The 22,249-nt window shown below is 38.1% G+C and overlaps 2 protein-coding genes across 2 annotated transcripts; both read right to left on the bottom strand.

Moving 5' to 3' along the window:
• Positions 1-8,196: 8,196 nt before the first annotated feature.
• LOC145557512 (external alternative NAD(P)H-ubiquinone oxidoreductase B1, mitochondrial-like) lies at positions 8,197-14,930 on the bottom strand. The gene is made up of 10 exons (XM_081618688.1): positions 14,747-14,930; positions 14,584-14,672; positions 13,327-13,533; positions 10,984-11,234; positions 10,404-10,623; positions 10,116-10,220; positions 9,225-9,485; positions 9,013-9,134; positions 8,484-8,603; positions 8,197-8,396 (listed from the first exon to the last, which is right to left on the bottom strand). The coding sequence occupies exons 1-10, from the start codon at positions 14,928-14,930 to the stop codon at positions 8,309-8,311; spliced, it is 1,647 nt and encodes a 548-aa protein (XP_081474814.1). The 3' UTR covers positions 8,197-8,308.
• A 5,946-nt stretch (positions 14,931-20,876) lies between these two features.
• On the bottom strand, positions 20,877-21,619 carry LOC145557513 (uncharacterized). The gene is made up of 2 exons (XM_081618689.1): positions 21,362-21,619; positions 20,877-21,305 (listed from the first exon to the last, which is right to left on the bottom strand). Exons 1-2 carry the CDS (start codon positions 21,617-21,619, stop codon positions 20,877-20,879), a joined length of 687 nt encoding a protein of 228 aa, XP_081474815.1.
• Between the last annotated feature and the right edge of the window lie 630 nt (positions 21,620-22,249).

A 22,249-nucleotide genomic window follows, 5' to 3' on the forward strand; every position in this document is an offset into this window, starting at 1 on the left:
CGGTGGCTGTCTGCCGTGGCGCGGGAATTTCCAGCCCACTTTTCCGTCTAAATACATTTTTAACCCTAATTTCATTCGGCATTTTAAGTGCCGATTGATAATTTCGGGCCTTTTCTGACTTATTATTATTTGGGCTAAAATAAGAAAATAATTAAATAAAAATAAACAAAAGGTTTGGGCTAAAAATAAAAAAGGGTTTGGACTAAAAATTAAATAATAAGTTTGGGCTGAAATAAAAACTATACTTTTACCAAACATCAAGACCAATCCATGGGCCGTTCAAAAATATGAATTTAATCACATATGATTTTTTAAGCACTCTCGGGATTAAATACTGAACCCGACCAATAGTAGCGGTGAAAGGTTGTTCATCATCGGGTTTGGTTTTGGGGAGACATTTTAAGTGTCTACAGTGCTTCCAACCCAAAGTGGATAACTCTAAAGTACAAGCGCGTAGAGGACTTTTGCTTCTATTGTGGAAGGTTGGATCACACCGAATCTGGTTGTTGTTTCAAGGATGAAGCACAAGAAGCTAATGATGAGATCGTGTATCAATATGGCCCTTGGTTACGTGCTTCACCTCGAAAACTCCCTCGTAGGCCTCAATCAGACATTGAGAAGGAAAAGAAGTGGAAGGAAGGGTTGCTCTCTGCTAGAAAGGTTCGTACCTCGAGCTATCATGACCCCGATGCAGTTAAGTTGGGCCCCCCAGGGGTGGCAAGGAAGCTGTCCTTCCCCCCTCCTCGTGCTAAGGAAGTAAAACTGGTCAGAGTGATTGATGAAACGACTTCGAAGGCTGTTTTTAGACTGAAGGGAATTAATGAAGAAATAGATTCAGAGAGGGATGGTGGAGGGGTAAGCTTTGGGGATGTAGCTCACCACACTAATATTACGTCTGCCTTGGCTGCTGAGAACATTGGTGTAGAAGTGACTGAAATGGAGCACGATTCGATCCAAGAGGGGAGTGAGCCTATTGGGAATAGAAGGATGATTAGAAAAAAGGCTGTTGTTAAAACTGATTTTGTGAGGAAACAAGTAGATGAAGAAGTCAGGGGAGTTGGACATGCTCAAAAGAGGAGTCTGGATGAATTGTTAGAAGTGGATTTAGAGGCAGTGGAGTCTCAATCAAACAAAAAACAGAAAGCTGAATTGAAGTCCTTTGCTAATGACGCAATAATTCAAGTAGGGGGTGTTGGAGTGTGCCAACCCCCTGAAGAACAATGAAAATATTGTGTTGGAATTGCAGGGGGGGCGGGCAACTCCCTTGCAATTCGTGCCCTCCGCTATTGGAGTCGTAGTGTTTGCCCTGATATTATCTTTTTGTCTGAAACTATGATTTGTAAAACTAAATCAGAAAATTTAAAAATAAAATTTAATTTTTCTATGTTTGTTGGTGTTGACAATAGGGGAAAATCTGGTGGCTTGTGTGTTTACTGGAGAGATGGGGTGGACTTTTCTTTAGTGTCTCTCTCTGATCATCATATTTGCAGGGACATTAAAGAAATTGGGGGGCGTTCTTGGAGGTTCATCGGGGTCTACGGGTGGGCAGATAAATCTCAAAAAAGTAACAGTTGGGCGCTGATGAGGGAACTTTTCTCAGCTTCTCCTTTTCCTGTCGTCTTCGGAGGAGATTTCAATGAAATATTGGGGCATCATGAGAAGATGGGGGGTGTATTGAGAGAGCAACGTGCTATAGATGCTTTTAGAGAAATGCTTGATGATTGCAACTTAAGGGATCTTGGATATGACGGGTCTTGGGTCACCTGGGAACGTGGAGGGGTTCATGAAAGGCTTGATAGATACGTGGCTTGTTCGAGGTGGTGCTCGTGGTTTGATCAGGCTCATGTCATGCATTAACGAAGTTTAAATTGGACCATGTTGCTATCCTTCTCGACACTGAAGCAAAGAGGCACTTGAAGAAGAAAAAAAGAAAGAAAAGGTTCTGGTTCGAAACCTGCTGGATGCTTGATGAGGGGGTGGAGGATGTTATTAGGCGGTCTTGGGAAGGTGCTAGTCACTTGGATATGTCGAATAAATTGCTGAACATAGCCAAGGACCTGACCGAATGGAGCAAGGAGTATTTTGACAATTTGGGGGAGAAAATTTCAGAAACTGAAGAAGCGTTGAAGGAGGCTCAACAAAAATCGAATGTGCAGCCAAACTTTGACGAATGCAACAGATTGGAGGCTATCTTGGACGACCTACATGAAAAAAACGAAGCCTATTGGTTTCTTAGATCAAGGGTGTCTGAGATAAAAGATGGGGATCACAATACAAAATATTTTCATCATAAAGCGGCACAAAGGAAGAGCAAAAATTACATTAGAGGCCTTAATAACTCTAATGGGGTTTGGTGTAATGGGAAGCAGGATGTGGAAAAAATCGTACTTGAATTTTATAGGTCCCTTTTTTCTAGGGGCGATACCAATGTAGATTTGATTGATGAGGTTCTTGAAAGTGTGCCGACTATGGTTGATGAAGGTATGAACGCTTCTCTTTGTCGATCTTATTCTAAAGCCGAAATTTTTACTGCTCTCTCTCAAATGGGTCCTTGCAAAGCCCTGGGGCCGGATGGGCTACATGCTATTTTTTATCAGAAATATTGGCATATTGTTGGTGACGATGTGACTATTTTTGTGAATAACATTATTTCTGGTAGAATTTCCATGTGTGATATTAATGGTACTAATGTGGCTTTGATCCCAAAAGTTAAAGACCCCACTTGCATTTCTCAGTTTTGACCAATTTCACTCTGTAATGTACTCTACAAATTAGCTTCGAAGGTTGTGGCGAACAGGTTGAAGCCCCTCTTACAGGGAATGGTTACGGAGAATCAGAGTGCGTTTGTCCCTAAACGCCTAATTACTGATAATGCACTGATTGCTCTGGAACTTTTCCATACTAGGAAGAAAAGATCCACTAGCAGAAGAGGGTCTATTGCTATGAAGCTTGATATGAGTAAAGCGTATGATCGGGTTGAGTGGGAGTTTCTAAGGAGATGTTGACAAAGTTAGGATTTGCCGGAGCTTGGGTTGACACCATTATGGCATTCGTATCTACTGTCAGTTACTCTTTCTTAATTAATGGGGTTCCTTCGGATTCTCTAATCCCGACAAGAGGACTTCGTCAAGGTGATCCTATTTCCCCTTATCTTTTTATTCTGGTTGCGGATGTTCTCTCTAGAATGCTACAGTTGGCTTCGGAGAAAAATTTGATCTATGGAGTACGGGCTAGCAGGAAAGGTCCGGAGATTACTCATCTGTTTTTTGCAGATGATAGTCTTTTATTTACTAGAGCCACCCGACAGGAATGTTCGATAATTGTTAATATTCTTAACAAATATGAAGCAACTTCCGGACAAAAAATTAATTTGGAGAAGTCGGAAATGTCTTTTAGTAAAGGGGTTCCCCTAGCATCAAGGATCACTTTTAGCTCTATCTTGGGTATGGAGATGGTTGATGATCATGTAAAGTACCTTAGTTTACCAACTGTGGTGGGGAGATCGAAAAAAGCGGTGTTTGCATTTGTTAAAGATCGAATCTGGAAGAAAGTTCAGGGATGGAAGGAGAAGCTTTTATCGAGAGCTGGGAAGGAAGTCTTGCTTAAATCGGTTATCCAAGCAATTCCTACTTATCTTATGGGGGTGTACAAATTTCCGGGGAGCTTGATTCAAGAAATTCATGGTATGATGGCCCGGTTTTGGTGGGGTTCGAATGAGAGAGGTAGGAAAATTCATTGGAAGAGTTGGGATTCGTTGTGTCAACCAAAATGGCTTGGAGGGTTAGGTTTTAGGGACTTGGGTGTTTTTAACGATGCCCTCCTTGGTAAGAAATTGTGGCGTTTGATCACCAATGAACATCTTTTGGTTAGCAGGGTATTTAAAGCCAAGTACTATCCTAACTCCTCGATTTTCGAGGCTGCTCTTGGCACGGCTTCTAGTTACTCATGGCAAAGTTTATGGAGCTCTAAGGCGCTTGTCAAAGAAGGGATGTTGTAGAGGGTTGGGGATGGTCGCAAAATAAATATTTGGCAAGATCCTTGGGTGTTAGACGATGAGGGACGCTTTATCACTACTGAAAGAGGTGAAAAAGAGTGCAGTCTGGTGGCGGATTTATTTGACGAGGGAGGTATCAATTGGGACAGTGGTAAGGTGGATATCATCTTTAATGAACGAGACAGGAAGGCCATCTATGCAATACCAATTAGTGAGCGTCTTCCATCTGATTCTCTCACTTGGGCGTGGTCTAAAAATGGTTGTTATGAAGTTAAATCAGCATATTTGTTGGGGAAATCTGTTTGCTTAGAAAATTTTGAACGCTATTGGGCTGAGCTGTGGAAGGCAAAAACTACTCCCAAAGTGCGCCATTTCTTATGGAGATGCTGCTCCAACTCCCTCCCCACTCGAAGTACTCTTGAGCATAGGCATCTAATTGATGATGCGTGATGTCCCTGCTGGGGAAATGCAGATGAATCTATTGCTCATGCTGTGATCTTTTGTCCTAGTGTTGCCCGTCTTTGGCATAACAGTGGTTGTGGGAAAGCGCTTGATGTTCAACAAACTGAACCTTTTGGTGACATTCTTCTTGGCTGGGCAGAATCCCTCACCGAAGAGATATACCATAGATGCCTTTTCCTTACTTGGTTTATTTGGTATCGTCGAAACAAATGGGTTTTTCAGAACTTATGGGAGGTGGATGATGTTATTCTCCAGAGACATAGTAGGCTAGTTGTTGATTTTGGCGAGTACTCTGAAAAAATTTATGGGGGAATTAATCCTAATCCCAATCCGGCTGGCAGCAAGGTGTGGTTACCTCCTCCCCGTCCTGCTATTAAAATTAATGTTGACGCTTCAATTGATGATGATGGATGGGTTGGCCTCGGAGTAGTAGCTAGAAATTTCGAGGGTCAAGTGTTGTTTGCTGCTGTCCGCAGGGTGAAAGCAAGATGGGATCCATTGGTTGCGAAGGGGAAAGCTGCGTTGTTTGGCATCAAGATGGCAAGAGCTCACCAACTTAGAGATATCACTCTGGAGTCAGATTCTCTATCCCTGATTTCTAAGCTCAAGAAGAACATATTCTCCTTCTCTGCGATTGATAGCATTCTTGAAGATATTACTTCTGTTTGTTCTTTCTTTACTTCTGTGTGTTGGTCTCATGTTAGACGTGAGGGAAATTTTGTTGCCCATCACCTAGCTAAGTTAGTGCCCGTGTGTAGTGAGCAATGTTGGGATCATCTCGTACCTAGTGGGATATCCCCGTATGTACTTATGGACACTCTTTCTTTGAGCTAATGCACTAACCGCCTTTCTTCAAAAAAAAAAAAAAAAAAAAAAAAAACTAGGAGAAATTACTTGAACCTTTACAAGACTCAAAATCAAAAGAATATTCAATGGCAGAACAACATTGAAAGAGATACTCTTAAAACATAAGAAGATCCTCTTTGCATTGTACTGTCTTTCTGGAGTTAGAACAACCTCTTAAACTTAACTTAGGTTTCCTTAATCTACTTCCCAAATACTATGGGAACGCAGGTGAGATTCCTTATAGACATATAAAAGAACTTAAGGTTGTTTGTTCTTCAATTCCACGAATCGTGAAGGTATTAGACAATGCTCTACATTAAATTACATGCATTTCCTTTTTTTCTTAGGCAAATTTAGAAAACCTTTCTTGAAAAACTATATCCCACAACACGTATTGGATCCATTATGAAGGAAATCTGTGGTATTAGACAACATGCTTAGAAATCACTTTATGAGAATTGGGAACGATTTTAGAAATCATGTTCTTCTTGTCTACAACATCAAATAAGTGATCAACTCTTAGTTCAATATTTTTATGAAGGTTTGTTGCCACGTTATAGAGGTATGATAGATGCATCTAGTGGAGGTGCATTAGTTAATAAGACACCATTTCAGGCTAAGGCTTTAATTTCTAATATAGCTCTAAATACTCAACAACATGGAAATAGGAAAGTTAGTCAAATTGATTTAAGTGGTGTTCATAGTTAATTACAGGAAAATGCACAGTAAATTGCTACTTTGAGTCTTTGACTACCTTGGTTAAAATTGTTTTTGAAAACGAGTTTAGGCTAGAGTATGTGGTGTTTGTTCTAATTTTTCTCATACTTATGATAATTATATTGATTTGCGATACGAATATGTGAATGTGTTCATTAGGTGATTTTTCTAGTCAACCAAACAGAAAAGTATGACCCTTTTCACAAACTTACAATAGTGGGTTGGAAAGACCACCCTACTCTTAGGTAAGGAAATAGACCACAATTATTGCAAAAAAATCAATCTAGGCAATTTGGTTAGCAAAACCCTTCTCCCTAGGCCAATCTCATGGTCCTTCATTAGAGAGTATGGCAAAACAATTGGCAACTCAAATAGGACAAGTGTATAATCAGAATGTTGAGTATCAAAATAAAAAAATTACCATCTCCAACAACTCGACACTCAATTAGGCCACATTTGCACTTCCTTACGTAACTTAGAGACTCCGTTATCAGGGAAATTACCGGCCAAACTCTTCCAAACTCAAAAGTAAATGTTGTGTTTATGCAGAGTAAAGCTACCATTGATGAGTCTTTAGAACATGAGTATAGGAGTAATACAAGTGCTAAAGTGGTGCAAGGGAATAAAATCTCGTTATTAGATGATGTTAAAATGGTTTTGAAGAAGTATAAATTACTATTCGAGGCTTTTCTTAATAAGACTAATGAAGAAACTGAATTTTTTTCACCCCCTCCAAAATGCGACAATCTAGGGCCTTTTCTATTTTCTGTAAAATTGATAAAAACAAGTTTTTATAAGTGCATGTTAGATTTAGGATCTTCAGTTAATATTTTACCTTTTGATATATTTGAATTAGGATCTTTGAGGAACACAACTTGAATTCTTTACATGGTTAATGCTAATAATGTTTCTCTCAATGGTTGCTTGAAAAATGTTTTGATACCAAGTTAAACATTTGTTTTTCCTTGTTGATATTTATGCTATTGATGTAGAAAATATTTTTGAAATTTTGTTGGGATGACCATTGTTGAAGATTGCAACGGCATTGATTAATGTAGCTAATGGTAGTGTCACTTTAGGAAATAATGGTCAGATTGTTAACATAAATGTTTTAGATGAACAAATGTTAATTGAATAAGCGGGTGCTAGTAATCATGTTTCTTATTGTCTAATAGTCTAATACAAATTAGAGTCGAAAATGCAGAGATTATTACTTGATGAAATGGTCAACAATGTACGGCTTAAACAATTGTTCTTTAATGCCCTGAATGAATTAAACTTTTAAGTATCAAGAAGAATGTCGAGCCAACGATGTAAACAAGAGGCACTGCTTGGGAGCAACCCAAGGCTGTTTTATGTTTTTTTTTTTTTTTTTTTTTTTTTGAAATAACCCAAGGCTATTTTATGTTATTCTTTTTTATTTGTTTTTAGTTTTTTTTTTTTTTACTACTTTAGTTGTATTCCCAAATTTGAACTTTTGAATCGAATAATTATCTTTGTTTAATTTACATGCAATTTAATAGTGTGTGGTTCCTACAGGCGTGGGTACGTTATATCGTACATTCGTTTCGTGGAAAGAACATATTATATAAATGTAAAGAATATACATCTGTAGTGAAAAGAGCATAATATTAAAATATAATAAACATATATCTAAAGGGAAAAAAAAACAAATTTACACTAAAAAAGAGTGAAAAGAACATATGTCCATGCTCTTTGATTGTCAGTGTAATGTACTTTTATTTGTAACATAATGTTCATTGTTTATTGTGAAATGTTTTTTTTTAAATTATGGCGGATATATATATATAAATAATGTTCATTACATAATATTTTTATGTTCTTTATTAGTGTTATAGATGTTCTTTAGATATATATATATAAAAAAAAAAACATAAAATTGGATGTTCTTTACAAAACATATACACGTTCTTTTCTTAACAAGTGTACATTCTGTGCAAATAAGCTACATGTTCTGTTCACGTTTTTTGTCTGTACCAAGTACAGGCTGCTAAACAATAAATTTTCACATTAAGAACTACTAATCTATTAATGAATTATGGTTGATTTGAGTAATAAAAGTAAGTGTTTCCATCAAGGTTCGATTCTCAAGCCAAACAATTGTGTATAATGATAGGATTGTACTTTACACGAGTAGGATAATTTCATCATGGTTCTGGGCTAAAATTTGGTTTTAAATGCCTGCTGCAAACCCAGTGACCTTGGTTAATGATGAAACATGAGCTCTTACACTAATCAAGGAACAGATGTAACATCATTCATAATTTCTTATATACCGCTTGAATCTCTGCCAAAGATAAATCTTCTCGTCCAATCACTAACCACCAGAGTTCGCGTACGCCAGCTAACTTGCTTGCTGAAATGGCAAAAAATGTAAATGTTAAATAGATTTAAATGCATACTGTGTGATAAGTAAGCCAAACAAGCAGGATATATATATAACCTGGCATACACAGAGTACCATAGCCACTGAGTGCTATGGCCCATTGAAACCCAATCACCAGGAAGCTCAGCAGCTGCTTGTTCTCCTCCTAATGGTGCGAATTGTCCTAGATGCTTGTACCTTGTAATCATAAATCATCAAAGCTTTAGCTCAATGGGTATGCCGCTTAAGTCATGCACTCAATTGGAGAGGGGGGAAAAACAGATACAAAAAAGAAAACTAAAACAAAATTCCTATCAACAAACCTTGCACAATGAACATTCATAAGCGTTCTTCGACGCAGCAAAAATGTGTGCGCGCAACATAATGTTAGACTTGCATCAAGATGATCTCAAATCGTTTTACATTTCATGCTATCAGGTTTTCCTCGGGGGGTTTTTACTATTCTATTAAGATAAAAATATTGCTTCTGCATTTCAGCCTTAGTCGACTATAATCAATTATTGCTCTCACTTCAGATATTTGAGAGAAATAGGTGCCAAGTTTGTTAAGCAAGAAAATTCAATGCGAGGTAAAACATAGGCCATACCTGAAGGGAAGAAACATATGGTCCCCAGAGCCTCTAAAACGACGAGGGCCTTCTGGATTAGCTTTACATTCCTCAAGACGATTAAAGCACCTTGAAAGATATTCACCTTGTTGAGCAGCAACCTAATAAAACACCACATGTGAGGCAGTCATCATATCGTTCATGTAAACCTACTGAACCAATGACTTCCAAAGCCAACATAATATATGCACCTGCGCTGTTGCTGGAAGACTCTTCAATTGTGAATCAACGTGTAAAAGGGCTGACCTAAAGCCTTCTATATCCACTTCCATCTCATTTCCTTCAGCATCCCTTAACAAATCCCTCAGGCTCTGCATATGATTAGTTTTCATATAGAGGTCTACTTGGGGATATCTAACACGTATGTCATCAATCACATCTTGGAATTCCTGTATAGTCAAGGTCCCTGAATTGTCTTTATCCGCAACAGAAAATATCGACGTAATGTCATCCTAGAAGCACAAGAGCATTATCAGCTACAGCATATGACACATATACTTCTTAGGCTCTTACAGACCTGCTACTTCCGTAGAGGCAATTCCTACGCAAATGTTAGAATCAAATGCACCTTGATCACAAAATCATGCAAGTACAATAATAATTACTCCGTATTAGATAAGCTCTTATACAAAAACTAGCATTAAGAAACCTATTTAGCAAATGTGAGTAAAAACTTGCCCAAAAATCACGACAGCTATAATAAATACGTAGAATATTGCATAAGATAATTCATTTCAATACTTGGTAAATAAGGCAGGAAGTGTCATATTGATCGCAATTCTCAGTCTCCTCGCCCCTAAAACTTTACCATGCCAGTAAAGTAGTAAATAAGGCAGGAAGTTCTACTCATTTTAATTTAATTGAGAAAATTTTCTTATTTGCTATATTGATTTGCTAACTGGCACACGTGTGTAACTCCCAGTCAGGGTTTATACTGTGTGATATACTGCAATGTCAGCTTATCAGTCCAATAAAACAAAAATATAGATAATAGAAGCAAGGAATAAAGTCAGCAGGTCACACATAAAAGCTACGCATAAAAATTTGTTAGGTATCCAAAAGATTCAGGGCGTGTCACATACAATGATTTTACGTTGATCAACTGAAGCACAGTCGCCTATGGCAAATACATCCTTACAACCCTTAACTTGCAACCACTCATCAATTGCAAGAACACGCCTGTGACCCTGCATGTAGATATATATCAGGTATATAACACAGTATTAAGATAAGGCCAGAGCAATCTACTATCATTTCCCCCTATCATATATAGATATACAATCTATAGGAGTAAATCAGCCTCAAAAAAATAAAACAGATAAATAGCATAAGTTAGCTAAAGTTGTCAGGTAAATAAGCATGTTACAAACCTGGCCAATTTGCTCCATGAAATTCTTCACAACTGGTCTTGTACCAACTCCGGTAGACCATAAGACCATTCCATACGGTAAAGCACATACTTCTCCACTCACCTTAATTTTCATTTTGATAGAGTCACAAGAAACGCTGACAACCCTGCACCCTGTTAAAACCTCAATCCCATCCCTAGAAAATTTTGTCTCAGCAAACGCACTAATCCTTTCATCAAATCTGCAAAAAAAGAGGCAATATGGCAGTAACAGATTTTAACCTTAAAGTGGCATATAATTGGCACTGCTTCAACATATAAGCAGAGAGAACTCATAAATCAACAGATGATTGTTATTTTCTGTTATGCTAATGTAACAGATATTAGGTTTGTTGCTTGAATTGCGAATGTTTATACTTGACTGTCAGAAGACTAGCACACCTGCTCTATGGTCCATATTATGCTGGTTGAATCAAGAATATCTCCAATTAGACATAATCTAAAGTTAACAAAAATAAAGTTAACTAGCATCTTCTGTATGAAGAGAGAAGAGAAAGGTGGGGATATAGAATAAAAAATTAAACAGTTCCAGGTGCCCTTACGTGTTCAAGATATGATCGCCTGATTGAATTACTGATATTTTTACAAATTTTTGAACTCCGGGATACAGTTTCACTAAATCCTCATGGATGTAATCGTGCAGTTCTGCAGCAAATTCAACACCTGTAGGACCGCCTCCAACGATTACAAAATGAAGATTCTTCCTCTTCTCTTCTTCACTCAAGTCTGGAAGGACTGCTTGTTCAAAACAATCTATCACAGATTTGCGGATTCGTTGAGCATCCTCAACCTCCTGCATGATAAGATACACTCTGCACGTCCTTAAACCAAGTGGCACACAAGATATTCAGATTTACACTAGATTCTGCACTTCATCAGTAAGGAGAAGATGGTGTCCATCTTGCAAATGTAACAACTGTACTTGATCAGTAAGTAGAAGATGGTGTCCACCTTGAAACCGTAATAACAAATCCATAGTTGCAACATTATTTGAGGCCAGCTAACATGAATTATCACAAGGAACCATCCATGAATAATTTAACAAGTAAAGTAAAGAGATAAAGTAATTAAACAAAGAAAATTGAGAAAGTGAAAGGAAGCGAGAGAATACGTAGGAAGCAAGAAATAAGATGGTGTTCATCTTGTAAAGCAACATGTTAAAATAATCAAACCAACAACAGCACCACCAAAGCCTTAAACTCAATTCCATGAACCAAGACATTTTTTCGGTGGTTGTCAACAAAGGTCATCTCCTTCCATTCCCTTTCATCAGTATCATACACACTTCTAAATTCAATTCCTTCAAATCAACTTTTACTTTAACCATATACATTATCTTTGTCCTCTCTCGTCTTCTCTGACATCCACAAGATCCTAACTACCCACTTTCCTTATTAATATAACCTTGTGGTCATCGCTTCACAAGCTCACACCAATATAATTAGTTCTCCCTTATCTTATCCTTAATAACTACATTTCCATCTCGAATATCTAAATTATCAATTATGTCCCTTAATGTTTTCCCACATATTCATATCTACATAAACATCTATGCTACACCCATCTTTCTAATAGTACATAGGAACTTATTTGATTGCCCAACATTCTAACATCTACTCTATATAATAGTGTTGGTGATAGTCATTTCATATAACTTTTTAGCTTTAAAGGTGTGCTATGATCACACAATACTACAATTACCCAACTAAATCTTTAGTGCAAGAAGATTCCATCATACAAGTGTCAACAAAACTTAATCCATGTTTAGACTCAACATTAAAGTACAATCTTCCTAATAAGAAAAAGAATACTATGAGAAGTATGAGTTATATCTTCTAATACTTGACGGTCTTGACCTAGGACATTTCCAATTATTCTCTTTATAGTAGTTCATGAAGCTATATTATAAAACTTAACTTGAAATTTTCTCAATCATATTTCATGAAATCGTATGATAAAACTCCATATTAGATTTGAAACACACCCTAATTGAAATATCTACAATAAAAATCACTCTTAAGAGAAGATCTCAAACATTACAAGAAAATATTAACAAATTTCAAGATAAAAAATATGATCAAAAATTGGTTTTTAAGTATTAGAGTGTTTTCTAATTCTCCTGGTGATGTTTAGGTTAAAAAAAGGTAATTAATATCTAGGAATATAATAAAATATTCACATTAATATAACTCGAAATGTAATAAAATAAATTGGATCTTCTTATTTTTTTTGACAGAAAGTAATAGAGTGGCTAACTCTTTCCCTCTCTCAAACAACAGAGAAGGTTAACTTTAAACAGTTTTAGTATTCACATAGGAATATTTCATCAACATAGTTTTCCTTGTTGATATGTAGTAACAAGTCAAAAGTCCCTCACAAAACCTAAAAATTTACTTTGGACATAGTTACATATAAATTTGATGATGGTGACAAGTTGCAAACAAGAAGAGCCCTTGAGTTTGAAGTTGTGTAAAAGGCATTCTATTTAGTAATGTATTAAAATATTGTGAGGCTAACACAAATATGATGTAGATAATTTGAGGTAGAAGGGTCGGAGAACTTTTGGCTATGCTTCATATCACAATTAAGTAAAACGTAGCTAATTTGGTGAGTTAATGTTTAATACTTGTCTTTTTAGTTGCAAATATTCCAAATTTAATCAGAGAGAATCATTATAGATTTATAGTTATCATAGTTGGCTTTTTACCCTTACATAGAGAATTATAGAAATAGAGACTTGCTGGATCTTTAAAACTATAATGTTATGATTGAAATGATGCTTACAAAGATTAACTTCGATCCTTATATTTATACTTTCTCAACCTCATAAATAAATTTACACGTTCAGTTACTCGTATTATTACAAGGATAGTAAATGACTTTACCTTCAGAAAGTGGCAATGTTCCATGACACCAGGAGTGTTGAAAGTGTTTACTTGTGCTCCAACTGCTATAACCAAGTAGTCATATTCCAAAGAGAAATCTCGACTTGGAGTAGGGCTATTCTCAAAAGTAGATCTGCAATGAATTTTCTTGTTTGCTGCATCAATTCTAGTGCATTCTGCCTCACAAAATTTTATTTCTCCGATTCTCTGCGACAATGTGAATATGGGAATTCAATAACTCGTTAAGTACAACTATAAAAAGATAAAGAAATAACTAGGATCCATGATCCTAAAGAATGGGATTCTGATGTGCACAAAGAACAACATTAATGCATGATTTTCAACTTAGTTATAAAGCTCCACACTTCACTCCCATCCAAATAATTGTGCAAAGTGATAGATTCATTTCAACCCCCAAATCGGCCCAAAATTATGTAGATTATTCATCCATGTTATAAGCTACATTTCTGAACATTCTGGTTGCTCAAATACAAATATTATCAGGGGTGAATCTAGCAATTGGTTCGGTGTGTCAAAAGACAGTAAAACAGCCAAATTATGTTAGGTTGTAAGGAATAAGAGGATGAATAAAACATTTTCTGCACTATGCCAACTTCATTATTCACATTTACCCATCTCAAAAATATACTATATGTCAAATGATGAGATTTGAAAATTTATAACTGTCAATCGGAAAAAGAGAAGGCTTCAAGCCTAGATGTCAAAGTCGGCGAATCTGCTTTTAAAGTAAATAGAGCACGCAAGAAGCAAGAAGCTGTCCAATTATGAAATAGCTCGACCGGCCTTTTCTCCTAATCCTCGGGAGAGGCAATGAATCAAAACCCTTTTTCAGTCCAAAGGACAAAGACATACTCAAGTGATACAGGCCTGGGAGCAACTTCATTAAAAAAAAAAATAAAGACAGGTAGTTTACTTGCTTAGTGCTTGCATTAAGGTGTGAAACTTACAAAATGATCTTTCGTAAATTTAGCAACTAAGAGCAAATTTGGCTTGGCATTGAACACGTCCATCTAAGGCAGATGACAGGGTAGGGCTTAAAAGACCTGAATTCGAGAAGAAAGATCCACGACGTCCTCGTCCAAAGTCACCACGAATAATACGACCACGGGTAGTTATAAAGGCAGTAGGGTGGGAAGAATTGGAAGAAGGAATTCTTGTTGTGAATTGTTACTCAAAGGGAAGCAATCGAGCACGAAGATCGAGAAATAAGGTGGGGAAATTTTAGATAGCAGTGACTAGCATAGCATAATCTGGGCCAAGACCACGAAGAACAGAGGTAACAAAGTCAACATTTGAGACTAGTTTGTTGATAGCAGCCAATGAATCTGCAAGGTTTTGGCATGTTGAAGATATTGAGAAATAGATTGATTTCCGGAGAGAGGTTGGAAGCAAAGATTACTAGCATTAGCAAGTGATTGTTGAGAGAAATTTGGTTGAAGACAAGACCAAACGTCGCGAAAGGTTTGTTTGAAGACCAATGACTTGAGCAAGGCAAGAACAGATTCGGTGAAAGTCGCATTGATTAGACTGACAAGAGCTTGATCAGTTTGAACCCATGAAGTATAAGATGGGTTGAGATTCATTGTTTTTCCATCATAAGGGAAAAATGGAGGGGGGTAAGTAAATGATCCATCAACGAAAGGCCAAAGACTTGGGCCTATAAGGAATGGCTGGATTTGACCTTTCCATAGAAGATAATTTGTTTCAGTGAGTTTGATGGAGACTAAGGTAGAGATATTTTGAATAGAGAAAGGAGTGGTGATACATCTCCTGATCCATTGGATGAAAATGGATAAAAAATTATAGCAATATAGAGTATCCAAAATGAAATTCCAATTGTTAGAATCATAGGCTTTCTGAAAGTCCACTTTGATGGCACAACTAGGGCAGGGGCACTCCCTATGAGAATTCCTTAGTAACTCCTGAGATAGAAAAATGTTGTCCATTAGACTTCAGCAAGGAACAAAGGCTATTTGTAATGGATCAGTCAAAATAAACCAACCAAGAAAACCTATTAGATACGAGCTTAGTGAGGCACTTATTAATGGTGTTACAACATGAAATGAGTCTGCAATTACTTGGTTTTGTGGCATTAAGGATCTTGGGAACTTTAGCAATAACGGTATATAAAACCTCCCTAAGCAAACTGTCAAAGTTTAAGAAGGAAAGGATAGCATCCATTCATCCTATACAACTTTTCCTACTCCTACTTGAATCAACATATTGGGGTGAAGCAACTATAGACCTAATTCAAAATGGAAACTTTAATTCCCTTCCTTCTCTTCTATCACCGGCACCCTTTGAAAGTGAAAGTAGCCTTTCAATCCTATAAATCTCACCTGTGGGTTTTGTTAGATTAAATAAATAATCTTGTATATAATTAGTTTGTATTTTACTAATATAGCCTTAGCCCTAACCCTAGTATACTTTGTATTTATAATCTTCTTTAATCAATGAGAAAGGCACGGCAAATAATCTCACATTCTCTCATGGTATCACGAGCTAGGTTTGCAAACCCTAACACTCTTCTTCCGCTAATTCTTTCTGATTCATCTCCTTCCTCTCTTCTCTGTATTTTTCAATTTTTTCTCATCCTCCGTGGCCGATCAGAAAATTCACCCAGCCACCCTTGTCAACAACATCAAGACTTGCATTCCAATTGTTCTTGATTACAAGGGCACTCAATACAACACTTGGTCTACTTTATTCCAACTACATTGCCGCACGAATCTAGTAATCGACCACATCATACCACTGGTGGTAAACAAGAAGGAAAAGGCTCCTAAAACTTCTGATAAAGCTCTATGGCAACGACTTGATGACATTTTTCGTCAATGGATTTACAATACTATCTCCATTGACCTACTCAATTCCATAATTGATCCCCGTGACAAGGCTATTGATGCTTGGAACCGTTTGTGTGCCTGAGCGCTCCACCTTGATGCGCAATTACCAACACCAAACTCGATCAATTCGAGGGTGTTAAATCCTGTTGTTCTCACCTCAAGTCTTTGGTCGATAGTCTAAAAAATGTAGGTGACACGGTCCCGGATAATAGGATGGCGCTTCAATTATTGAAAGGGCTTTCGGAGGATTATAAACCCTTTCGAACTTCTACAGGACATCTTAATCCTCTGCCTTCTTTTGACACTTTAAGATCGATGCTTGAACTTGAGCAGCAAAGCAACAAAATCGATGTTGCAGCCGAGTCTCTTGCGGAGGCTCATATTTCTCACACTTCTTCTGCGGTTCACAACAATTCGAGTGAGAGTGCTTCGAATTCTAGTCAGTCCCGCAATAATCAGCGCAGTGGTGGTCACAAGGGCAATAAGAACAAAGGGGGTGGCGGGAAAAATAAGCCAGCCGCCGGGAATGGTGGCCGCGACAACCAGTTGCAGCAGCAAGGCAGTGGTAGTGTAGCACAGCAGCAGCAACAATTTCCCCAAGGCTGGATGTTCCCTGCGCCTAATTGGGGTTACTGGAATCAAGCCCCTTGGGCAACTCCACCCTGTCCGTACCCAAGTCAGGGCCCAGGCCCAACTTTCTGGTCACCCAGCAGCAGCAGTCAGCACCTCGGGTTCTTGAGCCTCCTCCATAACAGGCCTACTTTATATCCGGACCTCCTTCTGCTTCGGGGTATATGCCGACTAACATCGACCAAGCAATGCACACTATGTCTCTCTCTGACCCTAATTACTATATGGACACTGTGCTACGTCACATATGACTAATTCCCAAGGTAATTTATCGTATTATTCTCATTTACACAAAAATGGTCATAATGCCATTGTTGTTGGTGATGGTAGCAAGGTTCCAATTTCCGATTATGGTCACACATGTTTAACCCCAACCAACCTTCAACTCAAAAACTTTCTTCATGTCCCAAAATTAATTAAAAATCTCATTTATGTTCATAAATTCACTATTAATAATAATGTCTCAATTGAGTTTGATCCTTTTGGGTTTTCTGTGAAGGACTTGCAGACGGGGAGCAAAATAGTGAGGTGTTATAGCAGTGGTGATCTTTACCCTTTCTTCACGGATCCTCAAGTCTATGAGTCTTCCATTCCGTCAGCTTCTTTTTCAGTTGTTTCTCTTAGTGTATGGCATTCCCGTCTAGGTCATCCGGGAAATGCAATTCTTGGTTCTGTTTGTAGTAGCAAACTCATAAATTGTAATAAGATTTTGAATAATAAGGTTTTGAAACATGTTTGTCATTCATGTCCCTTGGGGAAATTAATAAAAACTCCTTTTTACGATTCTATGTCTCATACTACTATGCCTTTCGATATAATTCATAGTGATTTATGGAACTCTCCTATTCTTAGTTCTCTCAGTCAAAAATATTATGTTCTTTTTCTTAATAATTTCACGAATTTTCTGTGGACTTTTCCCATGTCTTCTAATTCTCTAAGTCTATGAGTTATTTATTCATGTTAGAACATATATTAAGACTCAATTTGAATGCGAAGTTAAAGCTTTTCAATGTGATGATGGCCGCGAGTTTGATAATGATCCTTTAAAAAAAAATTGTGTCACAAATGAAATGACTTTTCACTTTTCTTGTCCATACTCTTCTCCCCAAAATGGCAAAGCGGAACGTAAAATCAAAACGATCAACAACATTGTTCGTACGCTCCTTTTTCATGCTTCTATACCTCCGTCCTTTTAACATCATGCCTTAGAAATGGCTACTTACCTTCACAACATCTTACCCACAAACATCTCCAACTCAAATTATATATCAAAAGCATCCCGATTATTCGCACCTTAGGGTGTTCGGTTGTCTATGCTACCCTCTTTTCCCTTCCTCTAAAATACACAAATTGAGCTCTCGATCCACTCCTTGTGTTTGGGTATCCATCCAACCATAGAGGGTATAAATGCTATGATATGTCTAGTCGAAAAATAATTATTTCTAAGCATGTGTGGTTTGATTAGTCGGTTTTCCCCTTCTCTAAGGTCCATACACCAAGTCCTCACGCATACGATTTTCTCGGTGATCTCTACCCCTCTTGATCATCCCATAGTGAGGCAACAACTTCTAGTCCGCAACATGGCTGCGGTGAACACTCACTTGCCGCAGGCATGCTGCGGAGTGTCCTGCTCCCTCCTATTTCTCCCTCGAGTAAGCAGCACACTCCCCCCTTATCTCCCTCCTCACAACCGTAGTAGCACGCAGCTAGCAGCCCTGCTCTACAGCAGCAGCACGCTGCTGCCAGCCAAGCTACCCCTTACACTTCTCATGTTGCCACACCCCTCCGGGGTAGTTTGCTCCAGCCCCCAAAGTACTACTACTCTCGCAGACAGCACAGCCCACCTCTGCCCCCTCCTCTTTCTCCCTTGAGTCAGCAGCAGTGTCCTAGCACCGACAATTTATCAGCCACGGCCCACTCGGGACCTACCCACACAGAAGGTCGAGGTGCTCATCTTGCTACTGCTACACATCCTCCTCCCTCTACTTCAGTCCGACCACCTCCTCGTCCCATGGCTACTCGTAGTAGTCATGGGATCTTAAGCCAAATCCAAAGTACCATGACAAGTCCCTTCATACTTTTACCTCCATCTCACCTATTCCAAAGAACCCGGTCCATGCTCTTCGTGATCATAATTGCTATGCAGGAAGAATATGATGCTCTCATTGATAATGGTACTTGAGAATTAGTTCCCCAACCGAATAATGTGAATATTATTCGCTCTTTGTGGATTTTTCGGCATAAAACGAAATCTGATGGTTCCTTTGAGAGACATAAAGCTCGTTTGGTTGGTGATGGTAAAACTTAGAGGGAGGGCATTGATTGTGATGAAACTTCTAGTCCAGTGGGTAAACCGACGACCATTCGGGTGGTTCTGAGCATTGCATTGTCTAAGTCATGGCCTATTTATCAACTACATGTGTAGAATGCTTTCTTACATGGAAATCTCAATGAAACTGTGTACATGTATCAACCTTTGGGATTTAAGGATCCTTCTCGGATCATGTATGTCTTCTACGTAAGTCACTATATGGTTTGAAACAGGCTCCACGGGCTTGGTATCAGCGATTTGCAGACTTTCTAGCTACTATTGGTTTTGCAAACAGCAAATGTGACAACTCACTGTTCATTTATCGCCATGGTAATGAAACTGATTACATTCTCCTTTATGTTAATGATATTGTCCTTACTGCTTCTTCATAGTCTCTTCGTTGTCATGTGAAATTAGACCTGGCAAACGGGTCATTCGGGTCGGGTATGGGTCGGGTCAAATTCGGGTCAGCAAATGTTCGGGTCGGGTTTGGGTCGGGTCGGGTCATTTCGGGCTTCGGGTCAATAAATTATCGGGTCGGGTCGGGTTTCGGGTCAATACTTCGGGTCAACTTTGGGTCGGGTCGAGTTAGGGTCGGGTCAAGTTCGGGTCGGGTCAAGTTCAGGTCGGGTCATTTCGAGTCGGGTCAAGTTCGGGTCGGGTTGACTTTGGGTCGTGTCATTTCGGGTCGATAATTTGAGTCAAGCAATTAAGCTGAAATTAGTAGATTTATAATTTTTATACGGATTAATTATTAGTTTTTTTTTTTTGTTTTTTTTTTTTAACAGAAAATATAGTTGTTTGTGTTAATATCATTGTTATTGTTGTAATAATAATAATAATAATAATAATAATAATAATAATAATAATAATATTATTATTATTATTATTATTATTATTATTATTATTATTATTATTTTGTTATATATCAAAAATAGAAAAAATCATACAACCAACATACAATTAGTGGGAAACCAAGATACAATATGGGCCCCTACTCCTCTAGGCTCTAGCTACATCAAACTCAATTATTATTTATTTATTTATTTATAATACTCCCTTTGTTTTTATTTATATACTCTATTTTCATTGGACATTTATGCAATAATGCAGATGAGTGCAAAACTTTGACATAAATTTTGTAATTATCAATAAGTATACAAATAAAATAGTTGAATTCTTAACAAACTATTCAATGTGACAATCTCATTATCTCAATAAGTATTTACAAAGTAGAGTTTAGTAGATTATATTTTTTCTTATGAGTAAATCACTAACATTGATTATAAACTCAAATTATAATATAGTATGAAATCCCAATTTAGATGTAAAAAGAAAAAAGAATGTTCTAGTTAAGCACTTAAAAAAAAAAAAGCAAAGTGGGTAACAATAGCAATACACAAGTCTTATATGTGGTTGGTCACACCGTGTGGCAAGGGTTACTAGGTAGTGTAATAGGGGTTACTTGGTCAGTGTAAAGGGGTTACTTGGTGAGTATTGTGGGGTTACTCAGTTAGTGTAGGGGTTACTCGTCAGTAGTATAGGGGTTATAGGGGTTACTTGGCAGTGTTATAGGGGTTACTTGGCAGTGTTATAGGGGTTACTTTATTCTTTTGTAAGTTGTCACACGGTGTAGCTAGCCACACACAAGACGAGCTGTTTGTCAGTGGCATTTGGTGAAATAGCCGTTTTTTAATTTTTTTTTTTTTTTTTTTTTTAAAGAAACGGATTAGTGTCTTTTATTAATCAATGGACAATTTGTCCATAAGAACATAAGATGAAACTTCCGCAGGGCAGTTGAACTCCCATACTTGTTCACTACCGAAGGGCACTAATCTAGCAAGGTGATGAGCGACAGAATTCCCATCCCTTCTAACATGAGACCAAGAAACATACTCAAGGTCTTTACAAAAAAAGAAAACATCATCTAACATAGTGTCCAAGTCCGATAAATAGGTAGCACATTTCGAGAGACGGTCAATAACAATCTTGCTGTCCGACTCGACAATGACCCTTTTGAAGCCATACCGTTGAGCAAGCTTTACCCCAAAAGCGATTGCATTACATTCTGCAATTTCCGGAGGCCATCTCCCTCTTCTTCTACGAGTACCAGCACACAGGACATCACCAGTTGAGTTTCTGATCACAGCCAGCACCCACCCACCCCTCGTCTTCCAAACAAGCATCGCAGTTTACTTTAACAAAATCTGCAGGGGGGAATCCACGCCTTAGAGCTGCGTTTAGACTTCTTGGTGACAGCATTATAGATCTTTGGTGCATACTTACCACAATCCTCAACGAGCCTCTTCACACGATCACGAACAACCATATGAGGGACATCATTATTGCTGAAAACTTTCTCGTTTCTCCGGTTCCACAGAAACCACAATAACGACACACCAATAAGCCTTCTACGAATGCTTACCTTGCCCCAATTTTCCAACACTAGCAACCAAGTCTTCACATTCGCACTCCCTCCATACATCACGAACTGCTGGCAGAGAAAGAGCGCATGGTTAATCGATTCCGTGCAATCTCCACACCATGGGCATCTATAGTGATCATGTGTCTCTTACACAGCAGCTCCCGAGTTGGTAAAGTACCAGTACACAACCTCCATAAAAATAGTTTCACTTTCGGGATAGTCTCCAAGCCCCAAATATCAACCCATGCTTTGTGAAAATTGTCGAAGTTGCATGATTTCCCAAGCATATAGGCTGTTTTAATAGAATAGCTCCCATCATTTGTGAAGGCCCACGTAAGACAATCTTTCGGAGCTCGACAACTCAAGGGGATTGCCATTATACAGTCCACATCTCTTTGGCTCAACTTTGCAGCAAGCAGACTGTAATTCCATTCATGGCTCTCACTGACAATCAAGTCCTTCACCCAGGTAATTCCTTCGACAATCGGGGTTTGCAAAAATCTGCCCTTGTCATTTGCCACCCATGGGTCAGAGAAAGCTTTGATCATCGAACCATCACCTACACGCCATATTAATCCTTCCTTGACCAGCGATTTAGAACCCCAGATTCCTTTCCATGAATAACTACCATTAAGACCAAGGGAAGCATTTAAAAAATCAGCATTGGGATAATACTTCCCTTTCATTACA

The sequence above is a fragment of the Chenopodium album genome, chromosome 9, assembly GCF_948465745.1.
Source record: "Chenopodium album chromosome 9, dcCheAlbu1.1, whole genome shotgun sequence".
In the NCBI taxonomy this organism is placed as follows: Eukaryota; Viridiplantae; Streptophyta; class Magnoliopsida; order Caryophyllales; family Amaranthaceae; genus Chenopodium; species Chenopodium album.